Source organism: Falco peregrinus, chromosome 16 (assembly GCF_023634155.1).
Source record: "Falco peregrinus isolate bFalPer1 chromosome 16, bFalPer1.pri, whole genome shotgun sequence".
NCBI lineage: Eukaryota > Metazoa > Chordata > Aves > Falconiformes > Falconidae > Falco > Falco peregrinus.
The window spans coordinates 1274311-1297425 of NC_073736.1; the positions used below are offsets into that span (position 1 = coordinate 1274311).

General features: G+C 43.3%; 1 protein-coding gene across 2 annotated transcripts in view; it reads left to right on the forward strand.

Moving 5' to 3' along the window:
- LZTR1 (leucine zipper like post translational regulator 1) overlaps window positions 1–22410 on the forward strand; it is a 34641-nt gene extending 12231 nt beyond the window's left edge. Inside the window, exons 10-21 of one of the 2 annotated variants that reach the window (XM_055820045.1) lie at window positions 2710–2862; window positions 6887–6997; window positions 7809–7901; window positions 8859–8954; window positions 10015–10198; window positions 12048–12217; window positions 14073–14229; window positions 15667–15793; window positions 16888–17037; window positions 17778–17883; window positions 18718–18798; window positions 21622–22410. In XM_055820045.1, coding sequence (XP_055676020.1) covers window positions 2710–2862; window positions 6887–6997; window positions 7809–7901; window positions 8859–8954; window positions 10015–10198; window positions 12048–12217; window positions 14073–14229; window positions 15667–15793; window positions 16888–17037; window positions 17778–17883; window positions 18718–18798; window positions 21622–21738 — 1545 coding nt within the window. In that variant the 3' untranslated portion in view covers window positions 21739–22410. The remainder of the gene's footprint in view (window positions 1–2709; window positions 2863–6886; window positions 6998–7808; window positions 7902–8858; window positions 8955–10014; window positions 10199–12047; window positions 12218–14072; window positions 14230–15666; window positions 15794–16887; window positions 17038–17777; window positions 17884–18717; window positions 18799–21621) is intronic. The other variant, XM_055820046.1, reaches the window with a different exon arrangement.
- Window positions 22411–23115: the final 705 nt, after the last annotated feature.

The window sequence follows — 23115 nt, forward strand, 5'->3', positions numbered from 1 at the left end:
CAAGGAAGTCTCATAGATTGTTCTGTGCAGGAAGTCAGATTTAAGATCCCTAAAGTACTATTATGGTAACCTGATTTTTGAATATACACGACGGTGCCAAAAAGGAGGAAATGGCTGGTCACTTGATTTTTGTCATCTGTTGTTAGATTTCAGTGTGTGATCTTTTGAGATGTGTTCATTGGATTTGGCAATACTCGCTCTTTCAACTGTGTGTAATCCTTTCTGATGAATTATACATGAACACTACTTTTTAAATTTGCAACTGGTATATTAGAATGATTTTAAGGGAAAGAGCATTTACTGTTTTTCAGTAAGTTACAGATTGTCTCATATTCTGACCTTTGCAGTTATAACAGCATGTGTTTGAATATCATTGTTAAAGAATTTAACTCCCTGTTTCCATGCTGTATTCTCCAGTGAATGTCAAATGGAAAAATCTCATCTTCAGTGTAGAGCAGAATGTCAGATGGTGTCCACTGTCCCAGCCACTATTATTTACCGTAACCAGAAGTGCAAAATCTCTGGAAGAGCTGATATGGCAACAAACTTGTTATTGTGACTTTGCTTTTGTATCTAGTGATTTATTCTGTGTTGTAGGTTTCTTCGTCGTGGTCTCTAACTTTCTGTGCCCTGCCACAATCCATGACAGTCCCTTTTCTGTATTAACTGATTCATATGAGGAACTTCAGACAATTTGGTTTCAGCCACAGACTTGCTGAGAACACAGTGCCTTCCTCTAATCTGTGTAGCCGTTCAGTATCTTGTGGGAGGTGATCAGGTTAGTCAGGAAAAATTTACTCTTGGTAGATCCTTGCTGGCTGCTCCTAGTCACCCCCTTCATGTGGTGGATGTAGCTTCCAGGAGGCTTCACTCCGTAACCTTCTTGGGATGGAGGTGTGGTTGACTCTGGCTATGGCTGGCTGGATGCTCCTCCTCACAGGTGGAAGAAGCCTTTGCCTAGGCTGTGTTGCTAGGTTCATATCATGCCAGATTTTTAACAGTAATAGGTGCTTCGTGGATTATAAGCAGCCCTTTGTTTGCTCTCAGGTAGCTACAGCCGTAAGCCGGGATGGATGAGTCCGTTGCCATAATTTCAAAGGAGTAACTGTCTAAGGAAAGGCATAATAAAGTCCTTCAGCATTTGCCTTCTCTTTGTTCATTTGCAGAGCTGTATGTCTTGGAAATTTACTCTAAAATGAGTCTGTTCCAATTTTGTCTGAAAAGCATATAGATTTTCTGCACCCAGCACGTGAAAATATTTTAAATCCTTAAACCTCCTTGAACTTAAGGAATATCCAAAGCTCTGTCTGCCCATCTGTTTGAGAGTTTTATGCTGTTGCCTGGTATGATATTCTGGAAGCATTTCTTTATAAACAGCTACCAGTAGTGACATCTCATTTGGACCTTTTTTTTCTAAACCATAAGGTTTTTTTCTAGTTTCAGAGGAAAAATAGATTATTATTTTTTTAACCTTTGAGTTTATGTTGCTTCATCAGGTTTGTTTGTTGATGGCTTTAGGTCTTTTTATTTCATTTTGGCTTAGAGTTTTCAGTGGTATTGGAGGATAGAGATGCTCATCGGTATTCCTAGATTGTGAAAGAGATCCGAGTGCATCTTTTACTAGCTTCGGAGTTCAGTGCAACAGTCAGCTTCCTTAATACCTACTCATTCATATATGACTGTGAGGAGAGTTAAATTTATACAATTAAAAATTTATTCTGTAAATATAAGGCGGCTTCTGAGAAGCTAAAAGAATGAGAAAAAGAGCCTTGAAACAACTGCAGTGGATTTGATTTTAGCCATTCCCTAGTGTTGCCAATATTGTTGAAATTTCAATCTGAAAAAGCACTGAGAACATGTTAGAATACTTTGAGAAATTAGTAAGAGGTAGAAGATAAGCACCAAAACCAACAACAAGTAGTCGCAGCCTGCAGTAGTAGTATAGCTAGTACGTTCTTGAGAGCTAAGAGAATAAATCTCGCTACAGAAAAGATAGATTTTTGTAACTGACCCAGATCTCTTGACAGAGGTACAGAAGAGTTGTGTCTGGACCATGAACAGAGCCAGCTAAAGCTTGGCCCTTGAGGAGCGCACGGCTCTCCAGCGGAGCAGCGGCGGCTGCATTAGCTCTGTGCACATTGCCTGTTCTCACACCGCGCTGTAACCTGTCAGCCGTAGGAAAGGTTGTACTGCATCAGCTTCCAAGGATGTTAGTCAGCCTTGACATACAGTACGGGTTGTCACTTTGCAGTGGTCCAGCTGCCCTGGTTTTTCGTCAAGCCAAAACATGGGAAGTCTGCCTCAGGATTGTGGGAATAGCTGACAGATACTACCTCTTTGCCTTCCTTGTTCATGGCCTCCGTTCTTCCTGCTTGCAGTAAACAAAACCCTCGGCTTCTCATGAAGAACCGCGGGAGGAAGAGGGCAGACAAAAAGCAATAAGTGCATAAGATTTTAATTGCCATATACCTCTGTCATTGTAAAAAACGTAAGAAAATTAGACAACTAATTTGTGAGATTGTTCAGTCACAGTGGTAGGCTCCAAGCAAGACCGCAGTGCTTCTTCTGGACTGATTCTGAATGTTCTGGATACAAGGGCATGATCTTCTGGAGCTTCAGCTGCAGGGGGGCTCCTGCTGCTCCCTATCCAGTCTCTCATGCCTCCCATCTATACTTTTACATACTATTGTTTTTAAATCTTGTAACCAGGTGTCCTATCCAGAAGTGGCTGAGAGAGTATCTGCCCCAGAAGGAGCTCCTTCCTTGCCCTTGGAAGAATGTGGTTTAAAAAAATCTCAGGATGTATTTGGTTTAGATTTCAGCATAACAACAGTTAAACAACCACCTACAGCAGACTTGGAGGTAAAGAAACACTGGGAAGTGAAAAAGACTTCAAAAATGCAAATTAAATTTATTTCAGGAAAGAGAAATAAATTCCAGCCTTGTTTACGCTTTTTCTCCTCCTCTCCTTTTTTCTCTCCTTGAAATATATCTTGAGCTATTTCAGCTTGAACTCTAATCTAAGACCCATTTAAGCCTTGACTCTGCACATGCCGAGTTCTAAATTGCATATAGGAAACTAGTATTGACTTCTGAGTGGGAACTATTCATTTGATTTAATTTTACTTACACACTGATTCAGCTTTATTAAGGACTTCAAGTGAAGCTGAATGTATTCCTGGTGAGGTCAAAATTTAAATCAATGAGTTTAGGGGTTTGCACAGATTTAACTAAGTTTATTTCAAAGTATGTGGAATCAGCCCCAGAGATGATGCTCAGGGCTGTAATCTCAACTATTTGAATGATTGCTCGGCACTCTAGCACAGGGAGAAGCAACACTAATGCACAGCTTTGTAAGTCAAATCAGAACCCTGATGAGCATCACAGGACAAACTCAATTTGTGCTGTCTAGACAGGATATGGACTGAATTTGGGCACAAGAAATGCAAAACTAAAACCCCACCCCACTTCTGAAATACTTGAATTTTGAAAATGATGGCTCAAACCATGCTGGTGGTGTGGAAAGGTGTACTGAAAGGGGAAGCAAAGGTAACTGATGAGATCTTTTCAAAGCAAAGATTCCAGCTTGAAAAGAGCCTCAGATTGCAAATCTCATTAACCTTAAATAGAGAAAACACTTCAACAGATGAAACAGGGGAGTGCAGCTCACAGAGGGGTGCCAGCCTGGATCATGAGAGGTGTCAGGATTGAATCTAAAATTCTTTTTGTCAGAGACGGCTAATAAAGTAAGGAGATCACCTTGATTGAGAGGTAAGTATAGGATCTAGAGCTGACAAATACGTTCAGACTGGCAGTGCACCATCATCTGTGATTTTTAGCATTCCCATATGCACTGGGAATGAGAAGGACAATAGCTGTTTGGATTCACATGTGACCATCTGGAGTTGTGCCAGCAGAAACCCTTACTGAAATTACAGTTACTGCAAATCAAAAGTGTAGTTTTGCACAGATTATCTCACCTGCCAGACTCAAGTTACATTTGCACAGTGATGGTTTTAGGTAGCAGTTGTTACTATATCAGGAGGACTTTACTGGTAGGTGCACTGGTTTGCCTTTAGTGTTAGGCATACCTGACAGGCCTGGCTCTGCAGCGCAATGGCTCTGTTCCGCGCTACAATCGGAGTAATACTGAGTGCAGTTCTCACCCTGTTATCTGGAATATTTACACTAAGGTGCGTCAGGGAAGGATTGCCATCGCCTCAAGAGAAGTGAAGGTGTGGGAGGAGGCATCTGGTGGACAACAGGATTGGGAAGGCTCTTGCTCTCCCCTTGTGAAAACAGCTCATCTCAGCTACCTCTCCCAAGCACATTTGGCTTAGGAGGCAGGAGGAGTTAGAAGATCGTGCACAGTCGCAGAGCTGTGACCCTGTTGGACATGGGTGAGATAGTTCACTTGACCAGAAAGACAGGCTGGGAAGGTGAGGAGAAGCAGTTGTGCTCCATACAAAGGAGTGCCTGGAGCTTTGCCTTGGGATGGGCGCGGAGCTGGCTGGGAGCTGATGGGTAAGGATCAAAGGATAGACCAACAGGGATGGCACTGGAGGGATTTTAGCTTCAAGTGAAACAGTAAGCAGCAGGAACAGTGTGCTGACTTCGAGCAATTCAGGACATGCCACATCAAAACAAAGTTTTGTGGGACTGTGAAGGGAATATGTGATAAGCGTATTTAAAAAGTTGAGTTGTTTGATTGCTTAAGTTACTAGTAAGTGGCAAAGCTCTGGTTCCTTGACCACTCTGGTACCAAACATTGCAAATTAAAAATCATCCTTATAAGGTTCCTAAACAGATTGAGTTAAATACGATGTGACGAGCAAGTATTGTGTTAACTTGGTTAAGTGTTCAGATGATTCATGTTTTCTTTCTGGCACCAGTTGTTAAAATGCTTTAAGGATTTTTGATAGAAAAAAATATGGTTGTTCAAATACAGTGGCTGATTTTTTAAAAGCAAATACTAGAGAATACTCGGAATTATTTCAATGAAAAGCAAAGCTACAGTATTTTTTTAAAAAAAAAAAAAAAAAGACAGGGATAGTGACCTGAATAAGTATAAATCAGGTGGCCTGCATTTGATCTCTGACAGAGTAGTTCTGTTTAATTTTTATTATTTTTTTGTTGTTTGGAGAGTTAGTTGTAAGAAAGGTATTGTAACACAGCCCATCTAGTTGTGTAGAAATAGGTCTCAGCAAGAAACTTTATATTTTGGGATGAGGTTGGAGGTCTGGTTGATAAAGGTCACTGATGTATTTTTAAACTACTATAATATGTTTGATTTTTTCAGTCAGTAAATCTTATTTAATTAATGAGATTACTACTAAGAACAAATAGAAGCCATCTAAAATAGATTATATTTGACATTAATCTTATTGTCTTTTGGAGGGGTATCAAACAGGAGCCCAGCAGTAATGTACTAATAAATCAATATTATTTCATAATCTTCCCATCATAGTATTTGTTAGCACCAATTTTAAAGTTTCTTGGCTAAAGTAGCCATGAAGTGTGGCGCGGACAGAAGGTATCTTGTTTACCCAGAGGAATCTGGATGGCTTGTTAAACTGGCACAGGCAAGTGTGCATTTTAAGGTGACCAAAACTGTAGTTTGTACATCGGAGAAAAAAAATATCATTAAACAGGTCCTAGTTACTGCATGGGGGATTGTACCCTTAAAAGCTGTAGTCCGAAGAAAAGAAAAAGTCATGGAAAGTCTGGTGAGTAACAAGCTAAATGAGACCATTGTGTGATGCTGCGGTAAAAGGGGTAAGTTGGTGGTAATGAAAAATGCCAGTCAGCATGGTTTCCTGGAAAATATGTCTCGCCAGATAAACATAATCTTGTTTCGTGTCTGAGTTTACTTGAGTGGTGTCTATAAATATGTACAAGAAGAGAAGATTTCTTATACTGGAGGGCTTCTTGTTTTGTAGGCAAAGATTTAATGAGATTCGCTGCCTGGAAGACAAAACAAGCCTGATCAAACTAGGAAAAAAAAAAAAGTTACTATCACCACTTGAAGATGTTATGTGAGATATCTCAGTGATGCTAATTTAATCAGATACCTTATGTGTAACCTCCAGAGAAAATGATGTGGTCTGTCCCATGCAGGAGGGTCATGGCAGCTTTGCCTGGCAGTGACTCCTTCACTTCAAAATCATCTGATTTTGCAGTTCCCTGGTGAAGTGTGTTGCATGGACTGATGGGATCACCCAGCCCTATAAATAGCTGAGGCTTCCTACAGTGTGGGGTGGCTTTATTTTCAGTGGATCTGGCATGATGGAGAAAGGAGACTTGACTCTGTGGTGCCAACTCTGTAAACATCTCCAGCCTTGGGCTTCTGTGCAGATCCTGGCGTTGCTGGAGGGGCTCCTTGGCCAGGTGGTTCAGCCCCAGGCAGCCCTGAGGAACGCATGCATTTACAGCCTGGAGTTCAGCATCCTGCTGAGTCAGATGATCCTGTGCCTTTCAAGTTCCCCACAATATTCAGAATAAGGTCTGAGTTTGCTTGGTGATAACATTTGCAGAATCTTTGTTTCTAGAAGTGCATTTTATTTTTCTATGTCAGTGTTGAGTCTGAGTTTGGTAAATGATATATTCTGTAGCTATCATGATATGTAGAGCGCTGTGTACATAGCCTTCTGATTAGAAGGTGCAACGAACGGGTCTTTTTAAATATGACTGTAAAGTGTGTTCTAGATACACCAGGAAACAATCCTATAACATAATAAATGTCAATCTTAGAATGCAAGCATTTGTGTCACTTCAGACTACGTTTATTTTCCCTTCTCACTGTTGATCTGTTGCAGGTCATTTTTCTTGGGAGAAGGCAGCGGCTTTTATTTATTCTCTCACCTATTTTGTCCTTTTCTTTCCCTAGTTACCCAGTGGGAGACTCTTCCATGCTGCAGCTGTTATCTCAGACGCTATGTACATCTTTGGTGGCACAGTCGACAATAACATTAGAAGTGGAGAAATGTACAGGTTCCAGGTAATTCACTGATAAACACGCTCAAACTTCCACACCAATTCTGCGTGAATCCTTCTGTCTCTGGGTGTGACAGTCTCTGGTTTGGCTCACCATGAGCTTGATGGCTTTTGTTTCACGTCCTTCCTGCAGGCAGCCTTTGCATTCCAGATTCGGCTGCCAAAGATTAATGTGTTATCTTTAAAGTCTTTGGAGAAATGTTATCTGGACAGAAATTTTGGTAAGGCCAAGCTCTCCAGTGCCTTCTAAAGTCCTAGCAGAGGTCATGACAACCTAATTTGACAGATTATTGAAAAATGTATTAGACAGGATTTGCCAGAATGTTTAACTGAACACTGACTGTTGCTCTTCGTGTACTGTCACGTTCAGGGTTCCTGGGTCAGAGCATTTTGTATTGAAGTTTTACCTTCGTGCAACACTCCCACTCCCACCGCCCTGGAAACTATGGGAATTTTAAATTTTAAATTTCAGGATACTCACATCAGGTCAAATCCCCCCTATACTCAAGTTTATTTTTATTGTGTGGGACTCTCAGACAAGTCCTGAGAGCAGGTGAGACTCCTGCTCTCCCAAGAACACCAAATCTTGAAACCTGCAAGTTGTGATGAGACACAATTCTTCCCTGTTATCTTTCATTACCCTTACTATAGAGGAAACCCTTGCATGTGTTTTGTTTGCTTGTTATTTTCTACTTTATATACTATAGTGAGGTTGAGTTAAATAAGAAAATCCAGTGACAGTGTATATAGCTACAGTGCTGTTGGATATAGCCGTTTGAAATTAATTCTGCTTCTGTGGGGCTTTATTTTTTTAGTTTTCTTGTTACCCTAAATGCACTCTACATGAAGATTATGGAAGGCTATGGGAAAACAGGCAGTTCAGTGACTTGGAGTTTGTTTTGGGAGAGGTGAGTAGAATTTATTGAAAAGGTGCCAATGGGGGTGTTACTGCATGTGTAGCATGTTTGCCAGGGAAAAGCAAATTGTGCAATGATTGTGCCAGAAACCCTGGGCATGAAGTTTTAAGAGCAGTGTCACTGGTGAAAATTGTGTCTGATTTAGTAAGTTACACTAACCCAGATAAATTTCTAATGCTGCAAAGGAGAAGAAACTTTTAAACTGTGAAGAGCTATTGATCACTGAGACATAACCTGAATTTATCAGAGCACATTATATATAGTGAAAAATTATACATATATGAAAAAGATACTAACGACCTCTGTACTCTGAGGTCCCAACTGTGTCCTGGAAAGAGCAGGTCAGTGGTTTGCAGATCCATGTATCATTTCAAGAGCCATTTTTAATTACTAAAATAAAACAGAATGAGAAAAAGCAGCACAGGGAAATGATTCTCTGGTAATGAGAACAGCTATAAAATTTTAAAAAGAACATATTTTCTGAAGAAAAACATGAGAAATTTGAACTTGCCTGCATTCCTTTTGCAAAAAAAAAAAGTTACAAAACACTTTACAGAGATCAGACAACAGATCCTCAACAACAGATGAAGTAGATTATGAAGAACTATAGCAAAAAACCATACTGTTGTTTTGAAAAGAAAATTAAACCAAAAATCAGATGCAACAATAAGAAGTGGTATCTGTGACACTGAATCCACACAACGGCTTCCACTCAGTGAACATAACAAAGACTTTCCAAATGGTGTTTGCTGTTAGCCTTTAGAGAAAATAGGTGTTGAATTTCATCTGTACGTGCAGAGCAGATGCAAAGTTGCCTTTGATTCTAACTTCAACTAAATGTGTTAGTAACCCGGAGTTCAGCCCAGGTTTCTACAACTCCTGCCATCTCCCACTACCGTGTGATTTGGGTATAAAGTTTCATATGTATTCTTCCTTTGCCTTTGACAGAAGGAAGAACGAGTCCGAGGGCATACTGCAATTGTTACAGCTCGCTGCAAGTGGCTGAAAAAGAAAATCATACAGGCAAGGGAGAGGTTGAAACAGGTGAGTGTTTTAGAAAAGTAATCTTGTGGCAAGGTAACATGTATTCTGCCCAATTTTGGAAATAAAGTTGTCAGGAAAAAAAACATCTGCTGAGACAGACGTAGGGCTGGAGCAGCATCTGGTGATAAGGTGCTCCTGAGCAAGTAAAAGAAGGAGGATAATTAGTATTAGCGTAGGCTCCTGGATGTGTATCAGGCCAGGCAAGGAGTGTAACAGAGAGGAGCCAAAGTTAATCCAGTTATCTGGATTTGGCAGTATGGTTCTTGGGAGCTCTCATAGCAGAATACCCCTGGGGAGGAACGCCTGTCCCTCCCTCAGGGGAGGGTAAAAACTGCATGTCATTGTGGATGGCCAGCAAGATCAGACAGATCAGAGGGAAGGCAGTGTTAAGGTTTTGAGGCTGGCTCTGTTCCCTTTACTTTAGCATTTCCTGACTTTTTCCAGAGTTGAAGGTCTGGTGCCTCTGGTTCATTGTCTATTAATTTTAACTACTTACAGCTTTTCAGCAGCAAACATTTTATTGCTCTTGAGGAAGTGGTAGCACACAACCTGCAGTAAGACATATGGATGCCTCATTGCCCTTTAGTGAATTGCTTTGCTGCCCCACAGCCCTCCATCTTCACTGAAAAAGGCTGTAGGGAAAGGCTGTCAAAGTGAAACTTGAAAATGCTTCTGTGCAGCACTGAGCTCTGACTTTGCAAGGCAGGGGACTGTGGAACCTGCTCCTACATCTTCCTCCTCCAAGGAAAGGTGCTGTTCCTGCTGAGGGCAGATTTGTGAGCTCAGTGGAATTCATTCTCCCCTTTTTCTGAGGTCCTGCTTTTGAGCTTTATCCAGGGGCTCATGTTCATTCTGATCCATGTTTGTCACAGGATATGGAACAGTAAGTCTAAGACTGTGAATTCCTTGTTGTTTTGAAGATAATCTTGAAGATAAAGAAATCTTGGGTCTTGAAGAGCATGCAGTCATGAGAAGGATCTTTCCGCTAGTTTGATAATAATGTGTGTGAGCGGACACAGCCTTGTTGCCACATTACAAGTGTGTTTTTCTGTCTCATTAGAAATCAAAGCAAGATATTGAAGATGAGGGACATGCGACATGTCAGAAGGATGGGATTGGTGGGAATGTCAAGTTGTGCCGCCTGCAGCCGCTGCTGGAAGTACCCATCCGAGAGGCTGAGGCACAGCCCTTCGAGGTGCTCATGCAGTTCCTGTATACGGATAAAATAAAATACCCTCGCAAAGGTAGAATAGCAGGATACAAAAAAAATACTAGCAACTGGGCAGCAAACATTTATTTTGCTACAGAGCAGGATTGAGCGTTTGCAGATGCTCTTAATTACTTACCTGAGATTAAAAAAAAAGCAGATTTTTATCAGAGTATACTAACAGTGCTTTGTTTTTTCCAAATTCTTTTCAAACGTGAAGGAAAAGCAGGTTTTTGGTCATTCCAAAAGATGTAACACCCCCACCACCACCACCCACCCACCCAACCAACCAACCAAAAGTCTTGTGGTATTTTGAACATTACAGCAACCTGCCTGGAAGGAGTGTGTATCCTGGGTTGGCTTATTTCCTTTTTCTGGTATTATTTTGATTCATTGCAAACTGAGCCCATGCAGAAAGGCAGAGCAAGCTAGGATTTATCTTCTTTTCAAAATACCAACCCAAAGGAATGCCTCAAGAAAGGAAAAATCCATTTGATGCATTCATTGAAGATCCCTGAGTTAAAAACACTTGCAGGCTGGGAGGTTATAGGCAGAGATCTCGGCTCCCACACAGCAGATCTAACTCAGGGCTGTGCTTGAGCGATGGGGTCTGTTGGGCCGTGGGAGTCAGCCTGGATAGCCGGGGGCAGCTCCAGCTGGGGGGCCCGGGGGGGCTGCAGATATATGGCACAGCAAGGTAGAGTGAGCTGCGTCTGTCAGCACACTGCAGGCTTTGCTTCAGCTACAGTCCAGGATCTTTCCTTTCTGTAAAAGGTAGTTCTAAGGAAAATAGTGATTTGTATGCAGTTATCCCAAGGATTTCCTCCAAGGCAGCGTGTCTGAGAGCAAGCCTAATTAGTGGGGACGAGGGAACCTTCTCATTGGTGTCTGCTGACATCGCCAGATCCCGTTGTCAGCTGGTCCGCTGATCCTCAGCACGCTCACTTCAGGACAGGATCAGACCAAGGAAAGGATTATCATGCTGAGCTCTTCTCTTTGTTCCAGGCTTTCCAGGCAGCCTGCTACCCTTCCCCCAGCCCATCAAATATTCTCCCTGGTGCTTACCTTTCTGCTGGGATCCTCCAATGGCCCCGCCCTGTCCTGACCATTTGTATTCCTAGTTGCTCCTCATAGTTCAGAGAGCAGCACCTTGGGGATCCATCCAGAGGCTGAGATAATAGAATTGGGCATGCTTATCAAACAGGATTTTCTGATTAGACACAGGGAGGGCACATGACATGCAAGAAGGCTTCTCTCTGTCAAGAAGTAGTTACAGCAGATGGCTAGAGATCTCCTGCGAGGAAAGCAAAGGCTATGGAGGATTGATGATTCCTTGAGCTGGTGTGCCAGTAGCCCCACTGCAGTGGCCTGTGAGAGTCCACGCTGCCCCTCTTTTTATGCCAGCCCTCTTTTCTAGACGAGCCTCAGATCTGTACACGGACAAGCACAGAGTGCAGTCATAAGGGTCTGTCAAAATCAGGGAGCTGATTGCTAATACTGCGTAAAAAGCAAGGAATTCAGCAGAGCTGTTAGCAGCTGAGCACTTTGGAAAATCGGGCTGCTAGTTTTGGAGCTTGTTGGTGTTTTTAGGGACTTCACTTTATTTTGAGGGTTTTAAAAAATTGTGATCCAGATTGTCACAAAATCTTTGTCCAAAAAATCTTTTTGAGTGGCTGTTTCATGCCAAAATTCTGAAACTCCTTTTATTAATCTTAATTCAGAATTTGTCTAACCAGCACTGGAACATTTTTCTCCATAAGAATACTCCAGTTGCTGCCCATTCTACCATTCTGAATGCCCAGGCTGATGTAAAAATAAACACTTTGAGAAAGATTCCTCTCTTTCTTCTGTAAGCTCTCCAGCATTTTTATCTCCTGTCATTTCAGGCCATGTGCAGGATGTGTTGCTTATTATGGATGTGTACAAACTAGCCCTAAACTTCAAGCTCTCTCGACTGGAACAGCTCTGCCTGCAATATATTGAAGCATCCGTAGATCTGCAGAATGTGCTCATCGTGTGTGAAAATGCTAACAAGCTTCAGCTGGATCAGCTAAAGGTAATCACATCCTGCATACAAAGTAACTGATAAGGAATTTTTTAAAATAAAATTTATGCAATTAATATTTTGGAAAAGCTATCGGCTTTTGCAAATCCAGTTCTTTCCTGTAATTACAGTTGCTTGAGTATATGTTCATGTGGATTGTCCTGCAGTTGCTCATGGTTATTATGTAGGGTTTTTTCACTAAATGTTTGATATTTTTGTGTATCTGCCCTGTAGGATGTAAAGGGCAGAGTGACTTTGGCTCTTCATCAATTCACTCTTGCTGCAGCAAGATGGAACCAGTGCATTTTGTAGTCCCACTGTTTTATGCAGAGACTGCAAACAGGTTCCTTGACCTGGTCTGATGAAAATAACGAAATTCGGTTCTCACGCCTTTGATCTGAAAAGCAAAATGGTGTCTGCGACTCTCTGTTTCTTTGTAGTGGGTCAAGGGCTTTTACGCATTTGCCAAAAGTCATGATAGAGTTGATAGCCCCAGGCTTCAGACCATGATTTGCTGTGATGGTCTGGTTCCCACCAACAGTGGCCAGAGCCAATTCTGCTTGAAGCAGCTCCCGCACCCAAGTGCAGGAGTCAGTGCTAGATCACAGAATGCCTATTGGAGCAGCCTGTGCACGTCCATTGGCCACGCTGCAGCGCTGATGGTTGCAGTCAGAGTGAGGCTAGAGAAACCAGTATGCCCCAGCACTTCTTCAGGCACTCTGTGCAATGGATTTGGGTAAAGAAAAGGCATCCAGGAGGGCAGCAGCAGAGTCAGCAGCAAGTCTGTAAATGCTGGCACAGCCTTGGGTGCACAGGACTGTGATTCCATTAGCTGCCCAGAAGCTCAAGCAAGTATCTCAGCATTGGTGGATCTAGTGCCAGTAATTTCAGATCAGCCAACTCCTCCGCCTGCCTTAACTACCAGCAGGGTGACAGGGGCTCTTCCACGCAACTCCATGTGGTCAGGATCACCTTGGGTTGGCATCCTGTCTTCTTAAGTGCGCGTTAGTCCTCATGCGTAGGTGCCATCTGCAGAAGGCTGCTCTTCCTGGCATCCTAGTCATTGTTTAAAATGTTTTACAGATGGGTCCTTGACACATCACTTTGGATCCCAGGTGAAATAACTTGGCAGAAAATGGACAAGAATAATTATTCTTTGGGTGAATTTTGTACTCACCTTATGGTGAGCTGGTATAGATGATATTTTTTGCTTATTCAAGTGTCCTGAGGGAAAGCCTTGGTTCACAGTGGCAAATGAAGTGCTTTTTTGTCCCTTTAGCTGTTTAGCATTAGGTCTAGTTCATTTTTCACCTTTCCACCACTTCAATTTTTCTATCATACAGAAACCTACAAGAGCCCTTTCAGACTGCTTGCAACCTTTACAGCAAAGGTTACAGCAAAATCCACACAAGGAAATCCTACAAACTGTTTGTACCCTTAATGGAGAGTGTTAAGAGTTAAGATCTCTTCATGCTTCTAATTAACTTTTGATATCTAATTGTATAAAGAATTATTTTGAGATAGCAGTCAATCTTCGTTCACTCCATGAAGTTTTTGGTGTCTCCTGACATTGCCATTTTGGAAAGCTTCAGAGAAGGTAGATGGGAGACAATTAATCTTTTCCTTGTTATTATTTCTTAGTCAGGTTTTTCTAGATGCTTAGAATTGTCCTGAATTTCCTGTTCAAGTAGGAGCCTAAACAGTCACTTAGTAAGGAGGTCACTGTTCCATAATACCAGCTGCAGGATCCATGTGTGGAGGGTCATAAGAAAAGGATGTCTGTTTCAGTGTGACATGGTAACAGTGTGATACTGTAGGATGACTTCATAAAGTGTAATTTTTTTATTAATACTGTTTTCTTTTTAAGGAGCATTGCCTGAACTTTGTGGTGAAGGAATCACATTTTAATCAGGTAATAATGATGAAGGAATTTGAGCATCTTTCTTCATCCCTCATAGTGGAGATTGTACGGAGAAAACAGCAACCTCCTGTTCGAACACATTCCGATCAGCCACTTGACATCGGTAACTTTTATGCTTTATAAAGTAATTAGTTGTGCTGGTTTTGCATTGCTAATAGTTTGTTTAGTGTAGGAAACAGCCTAGGAAGTAGACCAGTGCAGACCACCGATTCTCCAGCTGGTGTAACTGTGCTTCGCCTGTTTCCAAGACTCAGACAGGGCATGCCGGTTCTTTTTCCAGTGAGCTTCAATCAGAACAGTATCCCCGTCGAAATACATGAAAGGTCTTGTTAAATTTAGTCATTTTCTTCTTGCAATAAAATATCCTGATTCTATTCTGAGAGAGATGAGGCAGGAGGTGCAGAAGGGTGTAAAGAATGATTCAAAGAAGAGGCAGTGGACGTTCAGTTTAAGTGGACTGGAAGGTAACAAAGCTGAGGAGGGAGTTGGCTTGCCCATAGGTTTTAACCAAAGAGGAGCAGGAGTAAGGAAGAAGATCTTGTGAGTAAGCCGCTGCTGGCAAGGCTGACCTCAGCTGCAGAGGGGAAGGAATAGAAGATAGGGAGGCAGGGAAGAGGAGACTGAGAAGATAAATAACCTGCACTAATGGTCATGTCTTTCATTTTCATTCTGTGAGTGTGCTGGAAGAAGATTTGATATACAATTCTATTATGGAATTCATCAAGGACTGATTTGGGACTAGTCTTATTCAAGATTTTATCATCCTAACACACAAAAAATGTAACAGTGAAGTTCACTGAGGCCACAAAGTTCAGAGGCGTTGGCAGTGTTGATTTGGAATACTGCACAAAAATGACTGGGGACTGGAGAGAAAGATGGGGAAGCCAGTCCTGGAAGGTCAAGTAGAAAGCCTTTGGCTGGCATCTTTCCCAGGGAGAAGAGGGATACGCCATTGAGGAAGATGGCGTAGCCAGCTTCTATATCCGGAGCTGGAACAGTGTGAGACACCCAAACATCAAAAAGTTGAAAGATAAACTTTGAAAATATGAGTGAATTTGGATCAGACTTGAATGTGCTCTGTTTCTCAGTTTCTGTGTATTTTCAAAGGTTTGTTAAAATGTTGGTTAAAAGAAGCCTTTATTGAGGATGTGGGAAAGCTTTTTCATTAAGATACAAAATTTTGTATCCCTGGTGGTTGGAAATTAATAAAAAGAGTGGGAGAAGATCAGATTTCTTTATCTATAGAGAAGACCTTTCAATGTGGCTACTGCTGGCATTTGCTGTCAGCAGTTTGAAAGCAGAGCAGAGTTTGAAAGTGAGGTTTGTTTCTGGGATGGACAGTAGGTACTGGACTGTGATGGGGAAGGATGAAGCTCATTTTGCTCTAAGGTTGTGAGGAGGGGCCACCCTCAAACTCACCCCACAGGTCCCAAGGGAAAGAGGGGCTGGAGCTATGGCTTGGCCCTATATTAGTTTGGCCCTATACCTGGTCACCTGTAACTTACCATTTCTTTAACTGTTTCATTATGTTAACTTTCAGGAACATCTTTAATTCAAGACATGAAGGCTTACCTAGAAGGAGCCGGGACTGAATTCTGTGATATCATCCTTCTCTTAGACGGCCACCCACGGCCAGCCCATAAAGCAATCCTAGCTGCCCGCTCCAGGTGAGTCATTGTTTACTAAAACTATAATAAATACTGTATGTGTGAAATGCAGTGCTGTGCAGTCTGTGAGTCCTCTTGCCTTTTGTAGATGACAGGGAGGAACTTTGTTTCTGCATAAAGTGTAAGATACAGCTTTGCTCAATGAGTGTAATAGACCTTTAAGCAACAGTGATTAAATATTTTTTTTTTCAATTTGATACCCAGCAAGGAAAGATAGGAAGAAATTAAAACTGTGGAGATTCTCTAGAGGATGTGTAAAAAGCTGCATTGCAAGGCAAAGAATCTGTAAAATCATAGGAAGGGGAAAAGGGTGTACAGCATAGGTGGGTTCAGTGCAGTTGAAAGCAACAGGTGTCCTCTGAGGTCAGAAAGTCTTCGGATAGTGAGTGTGTGTTTTGAATGATGTGAAACTTGAATCTCTCTCTACCTTGCTGATACTTAAGACTGGATATGAATAAGCACAACACAAAATGGTGTGTCATGGAGGGTAGATTGTTCCCATACTTTGTTGCAGGGGCAAGTAGTTCACCCTTCTGAAGATGGTACTGTTCTCCCTCCTCAGTATATGGGTGCAGCGTGTTTGTCCCTTGCTTCTGTGTTCTGTGTACCTGCACCTTTTATGTCCTGCCAAACATTAAGTGTTTGCATAAAATTTCTATTTCAAATACTGTCACAGTTTTTGCCCAATCCCAGTAATAATATTCAGCATTAGTTACCGTGGTATTCTACCAGCAGCATTTCATAGCTCTTAAAACAACCCTGCATGATTGGCAGCCTGGAGATACCAAGGAAATTCATAATGCTTTAAGCTCTCTACTGGGTCTTATGCAAATTAGGTGAAAATCAAAGCACCGTGTGTCCTAATTTTCAAGAAACACACAAATTTCAGGTAGTGCTGATGGAAATTAGGGGGATTATATTTGGAGTTCTCTCACAGGCAGAATGAACACAGGCACATATATGAAACAATAATTTAGCGGTGTTTTTGCCAAGGTTGTCACCTGAATTTGCTTCTTTGGAAGCTGGCCTTTGAACAATACTGGGTTAAACCATCTGTCTGCAGAATGTTACATCGGTTTTATTTCCTTTTCCAGTTACTTTGAAGCCATGTTCCGTTCTTTCATGCCAGAAGATGGGCAAGTGAACATTTCTATAGGTGAAATGGTTCCCAGCAAGCAAGCATTTGAATCTATGCTTAGATATATTTATTATGGAGAAGTAAACATGCCTCCTGAAGACTCCCTGTATCCTTAAATCTGAAATAATTGAAGTATCTGTCTAGTACAGCAGCTTACCTTCCTTTTGCTCTAGGTTGCCAGGGCCAGCCTGGGAGGATTGTTTGTCCAGGGCTGCATTAACAGGTACTGCATTTTAACTTCTGTTGCTGAAGTTACCCTGCCCTGGGGAGGCACATCTGCAGTGCTGGGTCCGGTGCTGGGCTCCCCGGTTCAGGAGGAGCTGGGAACTGCTGGAGAGGGGCCAGCAGAGGCTACAAAGCCGATGAGGGGGCTGGAGCATCTCCCTTGTGAGGACAGGCTGCGAGAGCTGGGGCTGTTCAGCCTGGAGAAGACTGAGAGGGATCTTATCGACGTCTACAAAGAGCTTAAGGGCCAGTGTCAGGAGGACGGGGCCAGGCTCTTTTCAGTGGTGCCCAGGGACAGGGGCAACGGGCACAAACTGACACACAAGAAGTCTGAATTTCCTCTGAAGACGAGGAAAAACTTCTTTCCTTTGCAGGTGACACAGCACTGGGACAGGCCGCCCAGAGGGGCTGTGCAGGCTCCTTCTCTGGAGACATTCCAAACCTGCTGGACATCACTCTGTGCAGCCTGCTCAAGGACAACCTGCTTTAGCAGGGGGTTGGACTAGATGATCTCTCCCGAGACCCCTTCCGACCCGGACCAGTCTGGGATTCTGTGATTTGTGTTCGCAGTCAGTGCTGTTACCTTTGCTTTATGGTTTTTTCCCTTAACGAGATTAATAGCTACCTCTTTGCTGCACCTTACTATTACGGCTTCTCCAACAACAGACTACAAGCCTATTGTAAGCAGAATCTAGAAATGAATGTCACAGTGGAGAATGTACTCCAGGTAATTGTCCCCAAGCATCTTTAATTAGTCGCTTGACTTAGGTACAGGAAAGCCAAAGAGTCTAGTCAAGTGGGTGCCCCCAGCACCAGGTTCACTGAGTTACTTCCAAACTGGCATCCACTGAGACTGCATAAACCCTGCTGATGACAGTGGCCCTGCGTGGTTAATGCATGTGTAGGAGTGTGACCTTCAGCAGCGCTTTTCCTTACCTGCTTTCTGTGTCACTAGTGCTCCTGTGCTGAAGTGTTTGCTCAGCTGGCCAACAGCATGTTCCTTTTGAGCTCCTCATCCCCATTGTAGACCAGTGTTTCTAACTGTCTTTTTAAATGTGCCATGTGCTCAGCACTCAGCTCCAAACCCTTTTTCGGTAGACATCTGTACCAGGACAAATGGGGATGTGCAGGTAACATTAGTCTTGTTTTATCAGTAATGCTGATAGGACCTGGCAATGAAGTTTAAGCTAGCAAAAAATACTCTGTGATAAGAAAGCCTAAAATGCCATCTATTAGGTAGGCAGACCAATCCCTCAGCAACACGAGCAGAATCAATTCCAGCATTAACTGCTTTTGGCTCTTGCCAGTCTCAGCTGGGGCACGTGAGGGAACCCGGCTCTGAAACAGATCTGCAGTTTCCTACTGATTATCTCCTGAGGACTCCATATGTTTTAAATCCAAAGCTTATTTTTTGATAGTTCAAAAAAGATTCAGGTTTGTCATGAAAAATTGAGATGTTTCCCTAGCTCAGAGGAATTACCTCCCCTGAGTGAGAACAGTGTTTGTGCGCTGCACATCTGAGCTATGCAGAAAGAAAATCACATTCTTGCTTTTGCTCTAGATTTTAGAGGCAGCTGACAAAACCCAAGCCCTGGACATGAAGAGGCACTGCCTGCACATAATTGTTCACCAGTTCACCAAGGTTGGTTGCATCTTTTCTGGGGCTTTTGAGAGCTGCTGTCCTCTGTCGCTGTGTTGGTAAAAGATGCATTAATGTAGGAATCTGTCTCATTCTTTCTCGTCTGAGACAGCTGAGAGCTGGCTGCATGTTACTGACACTGGCAAATCTGCTAGGCATACTTTTCACACCGAAAATAAATGAAAGACTAGAACAGCCTAGTTTGGAAGCGTGAAGACCTTCCAAAACAGAAGTTACCCAGAATTGCTTCCATTTGCACTTATTCCAGCTGTTAATTTTGTGCCATGCCATCGTTGGGTTCTCATGTATATAGCAAGATAAGTTTGTTATGTATTGAGGGCACAGATCACACTTTCTCTAGCAGTCATGAGTGTGCTGTTCATATTTCTCTTGAACTATTCTCTTTCATAGACGTTATGTTGTCATGTGCTCAAAAGGTGAATTACCATATTGTGGCTGGGCTTTCTGTAATTTCCATGTTTTGATATGTAGGATTTTGCATTAGTGATAGGAAAGGTCAAGAGCCTGATGTGCTGGTATTCCTGTCCTCACTCAAGAGAGTAAGGGTATTGTCATTTAGTTGTTCCTGTGATATATGATCCCTCCATGAGAGTTCCCCAGCATGGCACCAGCTCATTGCACAACTTACTAGCATTGTTGAAATCGGTAGGTAAATCACAGGAATTGGAATTTCTGGATGCTACGTACTTGCTGTTAATAATTCTGTAGTTCGTACTCAGGTAGCTCACACTATTTTGTGTATCTAAACTCACAGTCCCTCCCGTTGCTGCCCATAGAGAAGGAAAGCGCTGCTAAGTCCCATTTGTATCTAGAGGTGAGACAGAGGGAGGTATTCAGGCTCTATTAAATGCCTGAGTTCCCAAGCATAATGTGTTTTGCATTCAGAAGTAACTGAAGATACATCAAAAGCTTTGAGAGTGGAGCCAGCATGCAGGAGTCATGCTTCTGGTGGAGAGTCCCCAGCGTGAGGTTACAGCCTCTGCCTTCATTTTATTTTTTTTTTTTTCTGGCCTTGCGGATCCTGCAGAGCGACCCATCGTCAGCAGGGGACAGAGAGTGGTCCCACCGTGGGTTACAGCATAGCCTGGCAGCTGGGACAGCTCCTGGGGTTTGAGGTCAATGCATTACAGTCCCCGAGAGCAGATAGTCTGGTCTCAACTTCCCAGTGGAGACCACAGGAAGACAAACAGTTTGGCACGTTTCTCACCAGAACGTATAGGGGGGAGATGAATATTGCAACATTTCAGAAAAAGAGATTTGAACTGAAGGGTATTACTCAATTGTACTCCACTAACCAGAATATGTGGAACGTTTTATATTTAAACTGTTGACTGTTAGAACAGTTTCCATCAAAATGTGGCTGGAAAACTGTCAAGCAGATGTGAACGAAGAAATCTTAATTATGCAATGTTTTTCTTCGGTCTGAGAGGCTTCAGTGTGTGATTTTTGGCCCAGCACTGGGTGGCTCTATGTGTGGCTGGGCACGAATGCTTGCCATTCTCCCTCTCTGCAAGCCACAGGCTCTGAAGGGTGATTTGTTCTAGCTGTGCAAGCCTGGTGGGTCACCAAGGCTTAGGCAGGCTGGGTGTACGGCTGTTGGGATCTCCTGTTCTTCCAGCTTGATTAATGCTGATCTTGATTTGGACTGTTAAGTTTTCCCCGCAATAAGAACGTGAACTGAAGAGCTGTTCCCACAGGTTCACTTAGTTTGGACAACGTGTTTTTAGGCTCTTGTGTGTCAGTGTTGTGCAAAAGCCCTAATAAAACTGTTGTTCTGAAGTGTTTGAACTGACACCCTGCTCTGTTCTCTGCAGTGCGTGCCTCAGTGCAGGGGCAGGATTCCCAGCGGTGTTACGGGGCTCTCTCCCTCCCAGTCCTCACAGACCCGTATTTTGGGGTTATTACTTCAAGCATGTGTCCTGAGCTCTTTCTGAAAGCATACCCAGCCATTTCCTTCCTGGATTTCAAAAGATGCTCAGGACATTGTTATTCTTTATCACAGTCAAGCTTCTTAAGAGTGAGGTGATAATCTTTTATTGGATCAGTTAACACAGGCTGGGTAAGGCTTTTAGGCAGAGGCTGCCTTCAAGGCTGGGCATGCGTGTTAATAAAGCTAGGAGGGAATACTGGCTCATTACTAGAGGTTGTGGAGAAGGAAGGAATGTGTGGAGCTCCTTTTTGATAACAGTTGAGCTTCTGAACAGTCTAAGAGCATAAAGTTCGTTGCAGGTTCCCAAATATCTGATGTGGTGAAGGTTTTTGTTGGCTAGTGCTCCAGTGACCCACTTTGACTGCAGGAGGCATGCCAGCAAAGCCACCGTGGACACTGAGCACGAGCTGTCCTTAGGAGCATGCAGGAGTGGAGAGATCAGGTCCTAAGTCATGTTCTTAGTAGAAACAGACTTCAAAGTTCAGGGTTGTGCTGGAGCCCAGCTTTGCTTTTAGGAGAGTGCTTAGCTGGCATCCATTAGCAGTAGAGTTGTCAATATAAACAGTAATTACACTGCTTTCTCAGAGAGGCGGTGCTGGAGTCAGCATTTCTGCTCTTCTCCATCCCCATCCCCTCCATGCAGCACTCGAAATCGGGTTATGGGCGCAGGAGGTCATGACTGGAGCCCCTGCAGGCCATTCTCTGCAGCCCAGCTCCACGACTGCGATTTCAGGCAGTTTGCGCCCAGCCTTTGACTTGCCTGACCTGCCTGTTTCACGCAGGATGGCAGGGGTAAAATGGGGATACGTCAGCTATGATGGGGAGGGGTTTAATTTCTTTGTTTTTTTTCTGTTCTGTTTTTCTTTTCCTTGAAGGTCTCCAAGTTGCCAAATCTCCGCTCCCTAAGTCAGCTGCTCCTCCTTGACATCATAGAGTCGTTAGCTAACCACATATCAGACAAGCAGTGTGCAGAGCTGGGCTCAGACATATGACATGCTTTGGTAATCAAACTTCTCATTTGCTCCTCCAAAAAAACTAGCACTTTACAGCTGATGCTTTTTTACCATTCCATACTGAGCTGCTCAGAGCGTCTGCACAATATAGCAGGAGGCCCAGAGGAGCACGGACAGCTGACTTGCTCTGCCGTGGATTTGCTTGGTTTGTACCTTTGTGGAGAAGGGTTTGGTCTCTGTTACGCAAATGTAAAATTGAAACCATTACAGGAATGAATTTATTCTGTGTGGGTTTGGGAGTAACTTAAGTTCAGAATCAAGCCCATTATTACTTTTATACTGTAAAATAAAGCAGTCATGAGTAAGAGAGTCATTAATACTTTGAAACACAATATTTAAACAACTTCAGCTGACACAGCCAGGGGCTGTAAGGGGAAGTCAGTTACAACAAAACTGGAAACAGACTGTGGTGTTTGCAGTGAGGCTGATCACTGGACCAGAATGTAGTGACTTTTCAGAGACTCTTTGCGGTGTGGATTAAAAAGATACCCTTTTGCAGCTGCCTAGATTGGTGGACTGCAGGAAGTCCAGACCTGTGTTCTGCAGCAGGTCAGACTAGAAGATTACAGGAGTCCTTTCTGCCCATCAGATCCATTAATCCTGCCTCGCTAAGCCATTCTAAATCAATTTATTAATAAAGAGTTAACATCATCTCCTGGCATTTCATGATTGACTTGGCTTTCATTTTGGAAAAAATTAAGCAAAAAGATCTCTGAGCTTGATGAAGGTCACTTTGTTAAAAATAAGTGTGCTACATCTTGTTACTAATTTTATGCTGAAGTGTCTTCGTTAGTCATTGCCTTTGCAGGGAAGTGGATAAAGGCAGAGTGCCCTTCCCAGCCAGTTCAGAAGCAGCTGCTGTTCCCTCCCGGTGGCAGCCCCGCAGCTCCCTGCCATGCTGGATGCTTCCCACACTGCAGAGGGGAGAGGAGCTTCACCTCTCCCTGGCTGCTGCACGGTGCAGCTTGGTTGGGGCGTGTTGGAGATCAGCTGGTGTCACGGTGGCAGAACAGCTCCCCAGCGCTGCCGGGAGCCACCAGCACAGCCCAGAGGGAGTGAGTGGCACAGAAGCTGGGAGCCAAACTCTTGTCCTGCCTTAAGCTGCACCAGCTCACAGAGGTGATGCAGAAGGCGGCGCTGATGTGGTGCTGCTCTGCTTGGCTGTTTGGAATGGCAAGAGCTGGCTTGAGCAGGAGCCGTGGAAGGTCCCTCCCGCCCCTGTGTTTCCACCCTTGCAGCCATGTTTAATTGGGGCCAGTAAGTGTCCCCAGTGTGGTGTGAGTTGTGAGCTCCTGTTCAGCACCCTGTAGCGTGACATGCCCGTGCCTGCGTTGGTGTGCTGCAGTCTCTGTGCAG